General features: G+C 46.1%; 1 protein-coding gene across 1 annotated transcript in view; it reads left to right on the top strand.

Annotated features, from left to right (window-relative positions):
• SUPT6H (SPT6 homolog, histone chaperone and transcription elongation factor) overlaps positions 1-19,135 on the top strand; it is a 1,180,384-nt gene that overhangs the window by 615,784 nt on the left and 545,465 nt on the right. Inside the window, exons 18-19 of the mRNA XM_078680107.1 lie at positions 17,786-17,925; positions 18,008-18,125. Of these exons, the coding sequence (XP_078536233.1) occupies positions 17,786-17,925; positions 18,008-18,125 (258 nt within the window). The remainder of the gene's footprint in view (positions 1-17,785; positions 17,926-18,007; positions 18,126-19,135) is intronic.

The following is a 19,135-nucleotide window of genomic DNA, read 5'->3' as shown; positions in this document are numbered from 1 at the left end:
GCGTCTAAGTACTCCGACGTCATCCCGGCGATCACGCCGCTGACGATGGACGTGGAGCCGCAGACGACGCCTACTGACGCACAGGGGTACTGCTGACGAAAACTTTCCGGATCCAGTCGGACGCCCGGGGATATTCTAAGGTATGGAATCTAACTAACTAATGTTTCTAACAGATATATCATAACCGAAGGTAAGTAACTTGTGCTTTCCTACTGGCGCCCCATCTCCTGCGCTTGACCTAACCCCCAAATCTTGGCCCTGCAACAGAATTACTTACCTGCAAGCAGTGTAGCTTTAGCCCCCCCATCTCCCCTCCCCCCCAGTCTGCATAAAAACGCATTATGACGAACTCTGATTTTGACCTTTGTGGCCGGGCCTGTGCCGCTGGTGGTGCAGTTTTGGTAATCCCCTGACCCTTGCTGACCATTGGTCCCGAAGCATGGAATTGTAAGTGTTGCGCTTACCTGTTAAACTGCATTGTTTTCCTTCAAAGGATAAAATTGAACTATTCAGAAATTGCAGTGTAGACTTTTTAAACTGAAAAGTATTTTTATTTTAAAACGTGCTTACCTTATTGCGTAGAAATTGTTCTTAAAATAAAGTATGAACAAAGCCAATTCTTACAAAATTGTGTGGATCTCCTTTTTGAGTCGTCGGTCCATTATTGGTCAGTGTTGTGCAATAAATGTCTTACACTCCTCTGTTTTAGGCCTAAGGCTATTCGCCCAGACTACCACTAATAGAGCATTTTGAGTTTTACATTGAGTCCTGTAGACTTTTGGGGAACCCCTAGACCCTGTGCATGCTGTAACCACCTAGTGGCATATCATGTACAGAGCAAGCTTCCTAAATTTGTGTTTCAGCTGAGGGGTACAAGACTTTGACATGTGTTGTACCACTTGATTAATAATTGCATTCATAAGAGGAAATCCAAACTTGTCTTTAGTTCGAATCTTTATCGATTTTTCGGATTTTTCAAACTTATTAAAAATAGTATTAGGGCCTTGGCCAAGTCCCCTACTGTTAAGAAAATTAAAAAGTCTGTAAAGTAGTTAGGCCTTTGAAACACTTTGAAATTTATATTAAGACCCCGACTATTTTAAAAACCATGACTGATAGAGCAGCAACCTCCCAGGAGCTCATCCTTGGCCCCTATGCACATCTATGAGTGACCCAGCTCAAAGAACTGTGCAAAGCATGTTAACTTGCAATGGGTCCTAAACACACTAAGAGCCATCTCCAGCAGTTGCTGGCAGAAAATTACAAGGTAATGGAAGTAAAACTTCCCCCAATTGTGAAGAGGATTATGATTCCCAGGTAGTTGAGGAGGAGGGGGACTCTGAATCCATCACAACCCCTCAGATAGCAAGACCACTGGTGAGAGTGGCCCCAGTAGTATCCCAGATGCGGGAGTGACCGAAGATGCAGATCTTCAGAAACTGGCCAGGAGGACATCCTTATAAGCCGAACTCCGAGCCATACAAAAAGTGAGAGCTGAGATGGCCCTAGGACCCATTACTGGTGTCAGCAAAGTAATAAATAGGGATGTAGCCTTTGTTGATTCCAAAATCCCCAAACGGATTGTCACTAAATTCTTTGAGGGTCATGATATCACTAAGTGAATCATTGCATTTGAAAGAGCCTGGAGTAAGCTGTGGATTTCTATCCTGTGGGTAATGTTTTCAGTAAAGTGCAGGGATAGACTACTGACACTCAATGAGAGAGATGCTACATTCTATTACCTCTTGAAGGGTACCCTAATTTAGGGCTTGAATTCAGCACTGAGGAGTGTAGGATCAGATTCAGGGAGGCTAAGAAAAACCTAAGCCACACCTGGGTGGATTTTGTAGATTTCTCAGTGAAAACACTAGGAGGTTGGTTAGAAAGTAACAATGTATATGAATTTAAAGGGTTGTTGAATTTGATAATGAAGGGGCACCTTTTTAATTATCACCAGGAGAATGCATCAATTCCTGGTAGACCTAGGCCCACTTTCTTATCAAGAATTGTAGAAAAAGGCAGACCATTGGGTCAAAATAAATGTGACCGAGACTGCCGCTGGTGGGGGAGACCAAAAGAATGAGGCCAAAAAAAACCCTACAAGGGTAACCCTAAAAATAAGTCTTCTTCAGGCCCCCAAAACCTGCTCAGGAGGGCGGGCCCAGAGTCTCTTAACAATCTGAGGATGGGTAACTGGAGAAGAACTAGGATCCCAAGTAGGCTTGGTGTCACAATTGTCAGGCACTAGAACACCAAACTGGAGACCCTAGCTGTAAAAATAAGAGAAGTGCCTGCTGTTGCTAATGTCTAGAAGGGATCCCAGGTTTGACCATGTCAGTAACCCCACTGAGGCAACGATTGACTTTGAGGGAGGGGTAGATTTTAGCCTGTGTTGCAGTTTCCATTGATCAGTCGATCCAGAGTAGAGGCCTTGAGAGATACTGGGATTAGCGTCATTATAGAGACCCAGCAACTGGTTAACTCAAATCAGTGCCTGATTGTAAGGGCCTATGCCGCCACCAATGCTGACCGTGTCACCACAGTCGATCCCATGGCTACGGTATCTTTGGACTGGGTGGGGGGGTGATTAGTTGGAAAGAAGGAAGTGGTCGCGTCCCTAACCATACCTGTAGAGTTTCTGCTTGGAAACGACCTGGAGACTTCCCCTTGGGCTGGAGTCGAACGGAGAAACCCTGCAACCATGCTAGGATTCTCAGAATGGAGTTTTGTAACAACCGGAGCAGAACTCAAAGTGAAAAAGAGGTGCTGAATCCTGGAAGAGTGGACCAGCCCTCCAAGATAAAGTGCGAGAAAATTGGGGGTTGAGCTTTTGAACCAATCCCAAGTCAGAACTCCTCTGCTCAGAAAGAGGGCATAACTACTTAGATAACTGAGCCTGAAGACGTTGGGTCTTACCAGGCAGATTTCTTAGATCCAGGGGGACCCTCTAGGATGGATCTGTGCCAGGGACTAGAAACTTGTCCCACTCTTGGGAGCCTAGGGCAGCAAGCTGCTGCACAGGAAAAGGGTGCTATCCATGGCACACACGGAGTGTATTGGGAAGATGGACTTAAATACCTAGAGAGGCCCCAAAACTGGTGCATCCAGGAGAGTCGCAGTACCTCAGAAGTTTAGAGAGTTTCTCCTTACTTTAGCTCATGTTATCCCCTTAGCTAGGGCCCTTGGTCACGATAAAACTCGGAGTAGATTAGTCAATAATTTCTACTGGCAAACTGAAGGACTTTTGTCAGTCCTGTTTCACCTGCCAAGCCAGTGGCAAGGCAGAAGGCTACCGGAAGGCCCCCTTAATTCCACTTCCAGTGGTTAGGGTATGCTTTGAAATGGTTTGGGTCCACAATATTGGACCCACTCAACAGCCACAGGGAACAAATATATTCTAGTTATAGTTGATCATGCCACCAGGTATCCTGAAACTCTACCCCAAATGGCCATGTAGGAAGCTGGCTCTGTATATGGTATGTCCTCTAGGTGGTAATACCATGCACAGAGTCCAGGGGTTCCCTAAAAGTGTACAGGGCTCAATTTAAAACACAAAGTGTTCTAATAGTGGAAGTGTGGGCGAGGAGCCTTAGGCCTAACACAGCAGGGTGTAAGACATTCATTGCACAACATTGACCAATAATGAACACACAACTCAAAAAGGAGATCCACAGCAATTTAAAAAAAAAAAAATGCTTTGTATGTATTTTATTTTAAGACCAAGATCTTCGCAAGAAGGTTAGTACGTTTTTAAATAAAAATACTTTTCACTTTCAAAACTCAACTGTAAGAAACTTCCTCTATATAAACTACACCAAAATGAGGTATAGTGTGTATAGAGTCCAAGTGTCCCCAGAGCAGAGTTTAAAGTTAGATAGAAGCTTACTCTCCGATATTGGTAGCTTGGTCGAGCATTAAGGCCGTGTCAGAGGACAGTGTTAAGCATTTGATGTACACAGTCAGTAAATGAATTCACACACACAAGAACTGAACTCTAGGAAAATTGTTGTTGCATAAAAATATACTGTTTATTTTTAGAACCAAGCAAGCCTGGTACAGGTAAGCATTAAATACTTTTCAGTAATAAGTTACTGGATATAGAGCAGTTTGAAAATGCAATAGCAATTGTACTTTGTTTGATTTACAGGGGAGCAGTAATATGCAACACTTAGCAAATAAAGTACTTTGGAATGAATAGGCTTTTTCAATAAATTGCAGGTAAGTTACTTTCACGTTACTTTTCTAACTCAGTGCTGTATCCCAAGATTCAGCACTGGTACATTTCCTGTAAACACGTGAGTAAATGCGTATTTGTTATACGTGCGATTTGTAAAGAATATTTTCAGATTTCAAAACACAAATTTCCACACTTAAAAACTTTTTGGAGCTGTACATTGAAATGAATAGGCTTTGTCAACAAATGGCAGGTACGTTACTTTTACGTTACTTTTTCTCACTCAGTGTTGGATGCCTAGATTCATCACAGGGACATGTCCAGCAAACAGGTGAGAAAAAACGTTTGGGTTATTTGTACGATTTTTAAAGAGTATCTTTAGTTTTCAAAACTCCACACTTAGTAGTTTTTTGGAGGGGAAATTGTCAATGTTATCCTATGTAGGGAAAACAGGTTATCGGTTTGCAGGTAAGTAAACGACTGTGGGAGTTTAGGTTCTGGGGTTAGACTCGGGGGTCTCCCAGGGTCAGTGATGCAGTGGTGTTGCACCCTCAGACGCATTAGGATGGCCGTTTGCAGAGTGTTGAGGCCCAGAGTTATCCTATGGAGGATAGGGGTCTCCGGTTGGTGGCTGTGCGAGCAACAGCTCTTCTTCGCCTTCTTTTTTGTGCTTCAACTTACCAGAAGACAAAGAATTCAACAAGGAGTGGTGGTGAAGCTCCTCCCCCCCCCCCCCCCCCCCCAACCCCCCACCTCAACCCCCCACCTCCTCACCGGGAACTCGAGCGGTGCAGAGCCGACTGCCGGGCCTCCAAAAGCTTTCGGGACTGCTCCCGCAAAAACATCTGGGCCATAGCCTGACAGTCAAACCACAACTTAGGGTCTTGGTCGTGCTCCTGACACCCGAAGCACACTAGATGTGGGTCAGTCACCGACATCGGCAGGATCCAAGGCTTGAAGCCGGTCCGCCGGTGTGACATCCGTGTGCACCAGGAGTCGAACGACTCGAAATAGATGTCGACAAAAGACAGTCAAAAAAAGTCTCGAGGTACCACTCTCTCTGGATCTGCGCTGGCTGGTGTGGAAAAAGAAAGAACAGATGTCCGAGTGCAGGGGCGGCGTTTAAGTAGATACCTCAACGTCATTCTGGCGATCATGGCGCCAGTGACAAACGCCGACCCAACCGACACACAGGGTACTGCTGAAGAAAAAATTCTCTGGATCCAGTCTGGCGTTTGGGAGAAATTCAAAGATAAGGAATCTATAACTAATAGTCTCTTTCATATAGTGTTACTACTAACCATGCCACGGTCATAATACCATTACACTAGGGGAGGGGGGGGAGGTGGAGTTAGAGGCCTGAAACAGTTAGTGATCACTCCAAAGCTTCCAGCTGCTTGTCTGTTTGGAAATGACCTGGAGACCTCAGCATGGGCTGCAGTAGAATTGAAAACCCATGCAGCAATGCTGGACATCTCCTGAAAGTGTGCCTGTGTGTGAAAACAGCACAGACCCGAAAGCAAGGTGAAAAATAAGGGGTTGTTACTGAAAGAATGCCCCTACCTTCCAAGAGGAAAGGTAAGAAGACTGGGGAACAAGCTTCTGAACAGCAAAAGACTCGGGAACCCTCTCCCCAGGAAGAGGGCTTGGAAGCCCCAGAGGGAACTGATCCCATGTAACGTGACTCTTAGGTTGAGCTTTTAGTCCCAGGGGAACCATTAGGCAACAGCTGTGCCTTGGACAGCAGACCTGTCCAACTCCTAACAGCCTGAGGCAGCAAGTTGCTGAACAGGAAAAGGGAGATGTCAGTGGTACCCACAGAGCCTATTGGGAGGAGGGACTTCTGTACACTGAAGCCAGAGACCCCATTGGTGGTGCCATTAGCCAAGTGGTAGTACCTCAAATGTACAGGGTGTTTATATTCCCTTTGGCTCATGACAACCCCCTAGCTGGGTGTCTTGGCCAAACAGACTTGGGAAAAGCTAGCGAAACACTTTTACTGGCCCTAGATGTCCCAGAAAGCAGAGGAGTTTGTTGTCTCCTTTGTAAGCTGTCAAACCAGTGGCTAAACAGGAGGACCCCCAAAGGCCCCTTTAATTCTCTTACAGATATATCGGTAACTTGTTCGTCAGCGTTGGTAACTGGATAAGATTTTCCAATCCGGTATTGCTCTGGTGAAACCAGTATTTCTCTCACCATCACGACTGGCACCTGTATCCCTCAGGGCTTCTCTCCTAGTCCCATTTATCCTGTGGTATTGTAAATATTTTAAGTTGTGAGACCACACAGCAAAAAGTGGGAAATTCAATTTCAATCTCAGTTACTAGAACTGCTTCAGTGTCAACCCTAATTTGCTCTGGGCACATTGTTGATCCCATCCGGAGTTTGGCTACACCAGTAGTAACTGGAGAAGGACTAGGGGGCTTCTTTCTAGGACAAATAGCATCTCCAGTTAAGTGTCCCAACTTCTTACAGTTGAAACACCAGGTGTTCTGGGGATCAAAGTTCTTCCCTTTGTACCTACCATTGGACTGGAAAGAGTTTTGGGACCCACTCCCCTAAGCAGGTTTTTGTGGCCCTTTAGCAAGACTGTTTATTTGTCTATGGGGTTTTCACCCCCTTTCCCCTGGGGAGATTTGGTAGCCTGTTTCTTCTGGTCACACCCAGTGGCTGTTTTTGTTAGCCTCATCTTCACCCAGTGGTCTGCCTTCTTTCCCAATTCTTGCGTTGAAATTAGACCTACGTCTACCAGATTGTGATGTAACTTCTCATTAGTGAAATTACTCAAAATATGTTCTTTCATAAAAAGATTGTTAAGTCCTTTGAAATCATGCACATTTCCAGTTAACCATCCATCTAGTGTCTTAATGAGTAGTCTACAAAGTCAATTCAGGATTGGGTTTGGGAGCCCCCCTGAATCGAAGTCCAAAGCCCTCAGACTGTTCTTCATGAGGTAATAAGATCCAGCATCTGCCCCTGTAAGGGTCAGGAGTCTGTCCCTGCAGTTAGCCGTGAACAGTTCCCAAAAGAGTGCCCCCCTGCCCCCCCCCCCCCCCTCCAACCAGTGTGACTTCCTCACTTTCCTCCTTTCCCAAGCTCTCTCAAAAGCTGTGAACCAATTGATGTCATCACCTTCCTCAAATATGGGGACACTTCCTTTGGGGATTTTGGGATCATAAGATTGTTCTCTGTCTCTATTTATTAAGTTGCCGCCACCATTGAAGAGAGCTAAGCCCATCTCTACTCTTTCTTTTTCAAGAGCCAGGATTCTGTTCTCTTGATCTAATCTTTTGGTCAACCTCACTAAGATGTTGGTCTCCTCATTGAGGCTTTCCTCAAGGGTCTCCGAAGCACATGACCCACCTGTGTGGTATCTAGGTACTGAGAGTTGTATTCTTGTAGTCATGGGCACAGGTGCCCTGTTCTCCCTAGGAAGTGAGGGGGGTTGAAAGTTATCCTCATCCCCACCATTCTCTTCTCCCTTTGAGAGGTCTTCACCTTGCTCTGAAGGGTGGTCCTGAGCATACCCTGCCAACATCTCCTTGAGCTTTTGTTTTGAGGGATGGGACCCCACGGTAATGGTTTTTAAGCTTACATTGAGACCTAACTCTCTAAATTCTAAGTGGAGATAAGGGGTGAGGTCGAGCTTCTCAACTTTATTCTCTGTCATTAGTTATATTTTCACAAATAGCTGTGCTATTGTTAAGAGGCATTCTAACAAAAATTCTAGCCCCTCTTACCTCTAACTAAAGTGAGTTCTTAAGTTTCTAAAAATGCTAAAACTACTTAACCAAGGCCCTTGAAAAGCTTTTAGTAACTTGGAAAGATGTGTTAATTCAAAAATTCAAAATTTCTAAAGACAATTTAGGAGTTCTGTCGTGTGATCAGGTTTAGACCAGGTCAGTCCAACAAATGCAAAGTTGTAATCTCAACCGTTGGTTTACCAATGTAGGAAGATGGCTCTGTATACACTAGTATAGTGTACACAGAGTTCAGTGGAATCCCAAAGATAGGCAGAGGTAAAAGTAGATAATACCTTATTCTCTATTTGTGGTAGTGTGGGGGAGCAGCAAACCTTTATCAGAGGGTAGTGTTAAGCAATTATTGTACACACACAGGCCTGGTGCAGGTAAGTGAAATAATAGTTTTGCAGGCATAATGCAGTTGAATAAAATTGGAATGCATTTGGATGTAATTGGTTTGTATACAGGTAAGTATACAGTCAAAATAACTTTTCAGTTACTTTTTCTACTCAGTGTGATATACCTAGATATCACACTGGGACATTTCCTAGAGAAAAGGGAAATAATTTAGTGTTTGTACATTTGCAGTTTTTCAAAGTTTCATACAAACCCACTCCACAATTAGAAGATTTTTCAAAGAAAAGTAGTCAATGCAATCCAGCGGAGGAAATGAAGTTATCGGTTTATAGGTGAGTACTTGGTTGTGAGAGTTGGGGTTCTAGGGTTAGAACTAGGGTTTCCCCAGGGTCAAAGATGCACTCTCAAAGCACCCTCAGCGGCACTAGGGAGGCCGAGTGCTGAGGCCCAATGTGATCCAATGGGGGATAGTAGGCCTCTGGGTTGTGGCTGCTTATTAGCAGGCCACAAGCTTGTGGGAGCAAAGCTCCTGGTGTTAGGCTCAGGGTAAAGGTGCACTTTCAGCGGCACAGTGGCGGCAGGATGCAGGGTGCTGTTTTGCCCTCCGTTGCCATGTTGATGTCATTGGGTGTTGGGCCACTCTAACTCAGGCTGTGCGTGTCGGGTGCAGAGTGTTGCAGACTTGCAGATTTGGCCGAGCCAGAGCCTGTGGGTGAGCAAATCCGGTGCTCACAGGCGACAAAGTCTTGGTTTGGGAAGGCAGGGCAGGTTCTCTGGGTTCTTGGGGGCTGCTGGCTGCAGGACACACCGCTGTAGCAAATAAAGGTCGGGATAGGCCGGTAGGGCTGGGGCCAAGTCGGCTGGTGTCCATGTCTTCTTCAGCACGGCTCTACGGTTCTTCTTGTTTCTTGTCTGAGGAAGCAAGGTTCAGGTTGCCTCTAAATACTACATTTTGGGGCGTTACAGGTAGGTACATATCAGGACTAATGGGTCCTTTCCTTGGGGTTGATACCCCCCCCCCCTATTATGCCACTCTCCAGTGGGAGGAAGGCATAAGCTTTACTCTGGTTGGTTGGATCCCCCCTACCCCCCATCTGGAAAATGGCAGGGAATGAGAGTTGTGCTTCACCTTGCCTCCCCCACATGAGGTGTAGGGTTGGCAAAGGTGGGCACAACTCTCCTCGTAACTTGGTGTTCGAGGCATATGAGCTGCAGATTACACACTGTAGATGGCCACCTAGTGTTGGACCCGGATGTTTGCAGTTTGTTTTGTTGTAGAAAAGTCTTTGGAAGTCACGGGATAGGTGACTCCTCCTTTGGATGATACTGCGCATGGGCATCGGCTCCATCCCTAGATTGTTTTTTCCGCCACCGGGCTAGGATGTGTTTCCAGCGCTCCGTGTTGGAACCGATTTCCTTTGCGCGCAATCCTCACCAACTTACAAAAAACTAGTTTTGAACGCTTTCCCAGTCGACGCTACTCTTCAACACCGAAGATTCGATTCCGGTCATTGTCGACTGCCTTCGGGCCTAACTAGGCCTCGACTCCAGCTCATGGAAAGGACGCCATTTAAAAAGTGTCCTCAATGTGGGTCGAAGTTTCCCCACACCTACCTTCATGAAGTGTGTAACCTTTGCCTCTCCCTTGGAGCAAGAGGCAGAGACTGTTCCACTTGTGCCTCTTTCCGCTCCAAAAAGACTATCCGGTACCGAAGAGCTAGGAGAACAATGGCTCGATCTTCAGCTCCGATTCCGGACAACATCTTTGACGAAGGCGTCGACGTCGCAGTAGTAGCAGCACACTTAAGAAGACAACAGATTCACGTCTTCCCATACCTAGACGACTGGTTCATAAAAGCCATCTCATACAGCTCACGCTACTATTCAACTGCTTCACTACTTGGGATTCACAGTAAATCACACCAAGTCACATATGCAACCTTCACACATACAACAATTATCTCGGCGCTGCAATAAACACCCAACTGACACTAGCCTATCGCCCTCCAGCCAGGATAACAAGTGTCCAAACTCTCCTAACAACATTCAAGCTGCAACACTTGCTCCCAGCTTGAGTGTTCATGCAGCTCATAGGAATGATGGCACCTTGCATATTTATAGTACCTCACGCAAGACTGCAAATGCGTCCACTTCAAGAGTGCCTAGCACGCCAATGGAACCAGGCTCATGGTCAATTAACAGACCTAGTGTTGGTAGACAGTCGGACTCATCGCTTTCTGCAATGGTGGAGCACCAAAAACCTTTCAAGGGGCTGACCGTTCCTAGAGCCAGTTCCTCAGATTTTTTTGGGAAAATCTTTTTATTAGCATAGTGGTAAGAGCAGCAACACATAATATTTCTCAGTCCTTGGAAAACAGGAGTATGGGAGCTCTTCCAGGCTCAACAATAGCAGGTACATTGTATTTTTCAAGGTTTGTGGAGATTCCAAGCAATCGAACAAACCCCCAGAAGAAAACATTCCCACCCGCCACCCGTAGAAAGAAACCCACCCAGGACACTCTTAATTTACATATATAGATATCAATTAGTACCAGACCGCACTCACAGAGCAGATCTCATCAATTACTTTGTCCCATACAACCAGATAGTGGCTCAAGCATTTGTTGCACGGGATACCCCGTATCTTAGTCCAGTGCACCCCGTCCGTTCACGTTACAGGCAAGCCCAGTGGCAAGAGGACACAATTCAGTTTACGGGCATCGAAACATCAGACTCTTCATCACCCCCCATCTCAAACCTCCCCAGAATAGTAAACCAGTCCAGAGAGATCGGTGTTTTTCTGGAGCCAGTTCCTCAGATAATCTTGACAGCAGACGCATCGCTCTCCGGCTGGGGAGCTCACCTACTACATCACACCTTGCAAGGCAAGTGGACACCGCAACAAAAGTTACTCCACCTCAACCACTTGGAGTTACTAGCTGTTTTTCTAGCCCTAAAAGCATTCCAAAAACAATTATCAGGCAAAGCTGTCTTAGTCCACACAGACAATATGACAGCCATGTACTACATAAACAAACCAGGGGAGACACACTCTCTGCAGCTCTCTGTTAGCGCAGCAGATATGGAGATGGGCTATACCACTAAAACTTTTCCTCTTAGCCCAACATGTTCCAGGAGTACAGAACACCATGGCAGATCTCCTAAGTCGACAGACACAGCAGATCCACGAGTGGGAACTTCATCCACAAGTTCTTCACCCATTCTTTCAAATGTGGGGACAACCTCAAATAGACCTCTTCGCCACCCACGAAAGCGCAAAAGGCCCAAACTTCGCCACCAAATATCCACACCCGCTGTCCAAGGGCAATGCGATATGGATGAACTGGTCCGTAAAATTTGCGTACGCTTTTCCTCCTCTCCCACTACTTCCGTTAGTGGTACGCAAGCTACAGCAACATTCCCTAACACTCATTCTAGTTGCCCCAACTTGGGCCAGACAACCATGGCACACCACGCTGCTGCAACTATCTGTGGTACCACACCAAAACTATTATCTCCACGCCTCTTAACCCAGAACCATGGAGAGATCAGACACCCGGACCCAGCTCAGCTCAACCTAGCGATCTGGCTCTTGAAGTCATAGAGTTTGGTTTCCTCAACCTTCCTCCAGAAAGCATGAACGTTATTAAAGAAGCCAGACGTCCCACTACTAGAGCATGTTATGCAGCTAAGTGGAAACAACCATATAAATCCTTTAGATGTGTCTATTCAGCACATCATAGGATACCTATTACACCTTCAAAAGTGTAATTTAGCTTACACGTCTATCAGACTACACCTTGCTGCCATTGCAGCATATTTACAAAATAGACCACATCTATTTCTTTTTAGAGTACCTGCTATAAAAGCTTTCATGGAGGGACTCAAAAGAATAATCAGTCCCAGAACGCCACCTTCACCAATATGGAACTTAAATGTTGTTCTTACACGGTTAATGAGACCTCCCTCTGAACCGTTGCACAAATGTGAATTGCAATTCCTAACCTGGAAAGTAGCTTTCCTAGTAGCTATTACTTCTCTCAGAAGAGTCAGTGAACTACAAGCATTTACCATTTAATACCCCTTTTTGCAAATGCATCATAACAAAGTGGTTCTATACACTAATCCTAAATTCCTTCCAAAAGTCATTTCACCGTTCCATTTAAATCAATCTGTTGAACTGCCCGTATTTTTCGCGCAGCCACAAATAGTCCCAGAAAGAGCTCTACACACCTTAGATGTCAAAAGAGCATTACTGTACTACATCGAAAGGACACAACCTTTTCGGAAAATTAAAAAAAAAAATTGTCCTTTTCACCACCACATAAAGGCAACCCCATTTCAAAATCGGGGATAGCTAGATGGATTATTAAATGCATACAAATATGTTACCAAAAAGCCAAACGTACGTTAACAATTCCTCCAAAAGCCCATTCTTCAAGGAAAATAAGGGCTTCAATGGCATTGTTAGGGAACATTCCCCTAGATGATATATGCAAAGCAGCTACATGGTCTACACCGCACACATTCACAAAGCATTATTGTGTAGATGTGCAAACTAAGCAACAAGCCACTGTGGGCCAGGCTGTACTAAAAACTCTGTTTCAAACAACTTCAACAGATACTGGTTGTCGCCGCTAGGTGTGGGTACTGCTATACAATCTATGCACAGTGTGTAATCTGCAGCTCATATGCCTCGAACAGAAAATGCTACTTACCAGTATGCATCTGTTCTTGGCATGTAGAGCTGCAGAGTTACACACGCCCACCCGCCTCCCTGGCTACCTTTATCTGTTCCAGTATTATCTTAATTGGATACAAATCACATGGACATCACTACTTCTTGTAAAGCTCCATCACTTCCTTAATGGCGAAAAACAATCTGGGGATGGAGCCGATGCCAATGCGCAGTATCATCCAAAGGAGGAGTCACCTATCCTGTGAATTCCAAAGTCTTTTCTACAACAAAACAAACTGCAAACATCCGGGCCCAACACTAGGTGGCCATCTATGCACAGTGTGTAACTCTGCAGCTCTACATGCCAAGAACAGATGCATACTGGTAAGTAGCATTTTCCTTTCCTGCCGATTCTCCTACCCAAAGTGGAGGTCAGAACCGGTGGGGGTCAGTTGCTGGGAGCAGCAAATGGCTGGGGTAGCTCACAAATGCGGCAAGCCTTTGAAGCTTCCCCTTCGTGGACACTGCCCATTTTGGGGGAGGAGGCTTGGCACCTTGTCCCAGGATGTGCTTTGTTTCAGGACCCCAAGAGCGTCAGACTCTTGACCCAGGGGTCCAGAAACATTTCTCGTGGTAGCAGTTTGCGAGCAGCCACTCAGCCAGGACATTTGAGTTAGGTTGTGTTTCGGGCGGCATCTCTGAGTGCATTTTTCATTAAATCCTGCGCTGGCATCAATGTGGGTTTAATGTGCTGAGAAGTGTGATACCAATTCCCAGTGTTTAGTAAAGCCATATGTTGCTGTGGAGTACGTGATAACAAACTCCCAGCACCATATACTCTTAATGTTAGAGCAAACAAATGATGGGCGGAATGCTGACAATGCAAACATTCTCCCCCAGTCAAAAGATCTGGGTTCAATCCATAGTTCTTTTGCCCACTAAGCCACCCCAGTTTGGATCCACCCATATGCAAATCAGTCTTGACCCTGTGCCTTATGGGACCAGTCCAGACCGGACTGCCAGGCCAGGTCCTCCCTGAACTGGAAACAAGCATCCTGGGACCAGTTTCAGGGTATGTCACCCTTCTTCAGCCAGGCTAGCTTGAATCCAGTGGCACAGTGAGCAAGGGACCCACGTCTGGGCATAGCCATCCCACTAAGGGCGAAAAGTGTTACAGCTAACAAATGATGGACGGAATGCTGACAATGCAAACATTCTCCCCCAGTCAAAATATCTGGGTTAAATCCATCCAGACGTGGGTCTCGTGCTCTCCATACCACTGGAGTCAAGTTATTCTGGCTGATCAGGGCTGAAAGCCTTAAACCGGGTCCTAGGATGTTGTTTTCAGTCCAGGGCGGACCTGGCCTGGCAGTTCGGGCTGGACTGTTCCCATTGGGAGGGCAGGATCAAGACTGATTTACATATGGCTGGGTCAAAACTGGAATGGCATGGTGAGCAAAAAAACAAGAGATATAGGCCCAGATCTCTGTATTAGGGTGAATGTATGACATTGTTCTGCATTCTGTCCAATTGTTCTTTTTCCATATACTCTTAATGGCATTACTGCAATTACAATGTCTTGAATTGGCTTAGACACTAGGGGTACAGGGCTCATGCACCTGTACCCTCACTACTGGTATAGTGCACCCAGCTAGAGGGGTGGCTTACCTATGCCAGGGCAGTGGGTTGTAGGCATGGCATACAGGTGCCATGTTTACTCAACACTTTGTTCTGCACCAAAACACACAGGTGTGTGTGTGTGTGTGTGTCTGTCTGTCTCCTTCCTTCCTTCCTTCCTTAATAAATGTTGCAGCTCTTAGACGTCTTCCCTGGTCACAGTGCCCTTGGTACCTTTTACAAGAGACTTTTATGTGGCCAGAGTTGCAAATTGGGTTTTGCAACAGTACAGTTTAGGGAAAGAACATATGCCCTGGATACCTGGTTGGTAGGAACCCAGGGCACTCTCAGTCAAAGTACATCAAAATTTGGCAAAACGTGGAGGGCAACCATGCAAAATAGGGCACTTTCCTTCCACAGGGAAACCATCTTAACTATATATACACTGGGAACTGGTCATTAAGAATTCCCCAGGCAGGCTTCACTAACACCTATGGTGTTTGGTATCAAACACCTAGTCTTAATACATCTATACTGTTACATTTATTATGACTTGCACCTGGAGGGCACCTAAGAGGTGCCCCCTTGAAACCTACTATTCCTCTATGTACTGGCTGACTGGTATTGTTCAGCCTCCCACCACAGACACATTTCTGACCCCATGCAAACAAGGTATGTGACCCTGGCTTCCCCCAGACCTGGTAAATGCCATCCTCTGCCCTGAGGCCCAGGGCAGGCGGGAAATTAGCTGTACAGTAGGTGTGTTGCACCACCAAGCTAGTCATACCTCTAAGGTAAGGTGGGCTACCTGATGTGCTCCATGAAAGAAGGATTCTACCATCTTGTTTTTGGTGGAATCAGGAACTCTGGGACAGTGTTTTGCCCACTTCCCACAGGAAGTGGTCATAAAGGTGTTGTGACCTCAAGGGTAAGTAGCACATTGGATACTCCCCTTCACTTCCCTTAACGCCCCTAAATTCAGTATTTAGGTGGCCCCCTGACACCGGAAACTCAGAATACAAGAACTGTTACTAGCTGTGGAGTTGGTGCCAAATCCTCGCTGCTTGGTCCTGTCTCGACAATTGCAGACACCTGACTCATCCTGCAGCTGTGCATCCTCCAAAAGCCTCAGATGGCAGCCAGCACTTCGCATACCAGCCAGCAGTTTATGATTCACTTGCTTGCAGACACTGATCGCATCAACCCGCACCCAGATCTGCTGACACCCAGGTCAACCGAAGTAACAGTATCCCAAGAGGAGGTCTCTGTGCTCCAGGAGGTTAGATTCATCTCCCTAACAATTTTGGAGATGCCAGGAGCCATCCTGCACCAATACCTGTGGTACTGAATCCCTAGCAGCAGCCAAGGCTTGTGTAGTGTCCAGGCCAGACACCAACACTGCCAAGACGGACCTGCCGACATGGAACATCTGCATCACCGAGGCCAGCATCATGTGTGGCACTGTTGTCCTCTTTTATTCCCATCTCCAGGTCGACCTAAAATGTGAGAGCCTCCAACGCAGGCGATCCGCCAGACAAAACAGCTCTGCATCGAGCCTGACTGCCTGAGTCTGAGCCTACCAATGGTGCACCCTTTTTCCAGAGATTCAAGGACTGAGGCCCCCTTTTGACTTCTGCTGGACTGGTCCCTCTTGTAGGAAGTTTGCTCTGTATATACTGTAACAAAGTAAGGTATGGTTTTCACAGAGTCCAGTGGATCCCCAGAGCCTTTACAAAGGCTAAAGTAGATAATACAAATGCTCTCTTTTGTGGTAGTGTGTGCGAGCAGTCAGGCTTATCTGAGGGCAGTGCTAAGCTTTTGTTGCGCACACACACAGACCAGAAATGATTACACACACTCAATGACTAAATCGGAGACCAATCATTTATTTTATTTATTTTATATAACCAAAGAAACTTTTTTGCCATTAAATACTTTTTGCAATGTAAAAAGTGGATTCTTAGTACATTTTTCAATCAAAACAATTTTATCCTGTGGGATGAAACACAATCTGTAATATGCAGGTAAGTAAACAATTTACGATATTGAGCTTTTGAATGAAGAATCAGTACCAGACAAGGTTGAGGTAAATGACCAACACTGCACCACCAGCTGCCCTGGGGCGGCCGGCTGCAGAGGTCAAACTCTGGATCTAGTGCCCATGTTATCCAATTGAAAAAGGGTGCAATCCAAGTGGTACTTCTTACAGGTAAGTAGAACGGTTTGGTAACCCACTCTCTGGGGGTTAAGGTAAGCACAGGGGATGCGGGGGCCACAAGGCAGCACCAAACTTACACACACCCTCAGCGGCACAGGGGCGGCTCGGTGCAGAGTGCTAACATAGCATTGGATGCCCAGAGCAACTCAATGGTGGAGATCGGCGTACTCCAGCTCCGAATCGCCAGGGAACCTTCTCAGGACCGGTGGGCCATTTGGACTTGGGCAGTGGGTGTCTGGTGCAGAGGTGGGTCCGGAGGCGGTTCCGCAGTTCCTCAGGGCAGAGCTCTACGGTCTTAAAGTTGGTTTCTTCTTAGACAGGTCCTCTGTGGATGGGAATTTCTTGATCTTTATGGAAGGCAGGCAGTCCTCCCAGGGTTTTAGAGGTCGCTGGGCCTGCCGGACTGCACCCGAACATGCATGCTGTAGTGGTAGCTAACATGGCCTTGGTGAGAGGTACCTAGGGGACCCTTTTCACTGCCACTGCCCTTGGTACCAGGGGTACTATTTACTAGAGCCTGAGGGGGTGGGTCTGAAGTTGCCAATTGTGGTACAGTTTTAGGGAAGGAGCTCTGGCACAGGGGAACTGGTTGTCAGGGACCATATGCACTTGCAGAGCGCAGTACTGATTAGCAAAATAATAAAATGTTTAAAAAAAATATATAACCCTAGATATTGAGAAACATGAGTAGTTGGGGAACCCTTCCTACTACACCCCTGAGGTCAAGTTGACCAGGAAATAGTTATGGTGTCTTTTTGCAGGTATATAGTTGTCAAGTAGTTTATTTTAATTAATGAGTTTTAGTTTTTTTCTTCCTTTTCTTATTCAGATATTTTCCCTGTGCATGAAAGAGTCGTTGAGACAAACAAGTGTGGGAACTGTTTCCAGTTGTTATACTCAAGATAACATCTTCAGTTGGAGTGCTCATACATGAACATATGTCTTGTAGTGAAGGTAGGGAAATTCAACCATTGTGACCCTCTTTCTCTTTTTTGTAGTGTTGCAGTCGTAAACTCTGTAATTGGCTCAAGGTTGCCCCCTATCGGCCTGATCAGCAGGTTGAAGAAGATGATGATTTCATGGAGGAAAGCCAAGCGAAGGGTATCAGAGTGTTGGGAATGGCATACTCCCCAGAAAGGTACGTTTTTGTAATTTACTGGCCTAAAGAGTTTGTCTGTTATGACATTATACTTTATAACGTACTGGTATTCATCACCCAGGGACCACCCAGTATTTTGCGCCCTAGTGAATGGTGAAGGTGAAGTTACAGACTTCCTGCGTCTTCCGTACTTCACCAAGAGGAGGACTGCTTGGCGAGAGGAGGAGCGAGAGCGCAAAGTGAGTACAACTGTGTTTGGAGCAATCCTGTTGTATGGGCGAGAATGATTAAGAATGGTTACAACCTCTTTGAAGCCTTATAGATGATACACCAGAAGACTTTTTCCTGGGTCCAGGTCATGTAAAAATGACTTTGGGGATAAAGGGTGGCGCTGTCTGGTTTATGGATGGTAAGTCCCAAGTATAACAGTAACGTTTGTAGCACATGTGACTGTAGATACACATGTTGTGCATAATCCTGCCAGCAAGTGTTCGGCTCGTATTTGCTGTTTTTCTTTGAAGAAGTCTTTCGAGTCATGGGATACGTTATGACCCCCCCCCCCTCACCTTTCCCCCACACCTCCCACCCCCCTCCCCTCCCCCAATGTTGACATTTTTAAAAATGTATTTTTGGCCAGCAGGTTTGCACATACATCGAAAGGGCTCAGAGTTTCAACTTGTTCCAAATGTTTGTTGGGCACACGTGATAAGAATTCGGAACAGATTTATCTGTAAGAATCCTTGTGTGTTCGTCAGCAGACACTCTCCAAAGACCGATGTCTAGTGATCCAGATCTTCCATGACTTGATGGACGGGTGTCTCCACCAAACCCCCTATCTCAATTGTTCTTTGGCGCAGGGTAACAAGCATTGTTAAAGTGTAAAGTTATGTGCATACTTCTAAAACTCCCCTTAGTGCCACATCAAGTACCCGTGTGTGGACTGTCATGCTGTCTACAACTTGTGCCTTGTTCCGGACCATGACAAAGCCCCCTCTAAGTCTTGTCTTCTCTTTCGCTCCAAGAAGACCTCAAGGTACTGAAGGAAGAGGTGTTGGGTGCACTGCTAAATGCACCAACAGTTGTCTGCCAAGAGTCCCAGTATCTTCAGCAAAAATGACCCCTTAGATGCCAATGAAGATGAGGACACTGGCAACACCAGGATCACTATCCGGTCAAGCAACACCCAGTCCAGAGTATCTCTTCCAGCACCCTACGAACAGAAGGCAGAGTACATCGTGCTGGCACCTAA

This window comes from Lissotriton helveticus, chromosome 3_1 (genome assembly GCF_964261635.1).
Source record: "Lissotriton helveticus chromosome 3_1, aLisHel1.1, whole genome shotgun sequence".
NCBI classification, from domain to species: domain Eukaryota; kingdom Metazoa; phylum Chordata; class Amphibia; order Caudata; family Salamandridae; genus Lissotriton; species Lissotriton helveticus.
The sequence above is the reverse complement of the archived record's forward strand: the minus strand, read 5'-3'. Positions and strand labels throughout refer to the sequence as shown.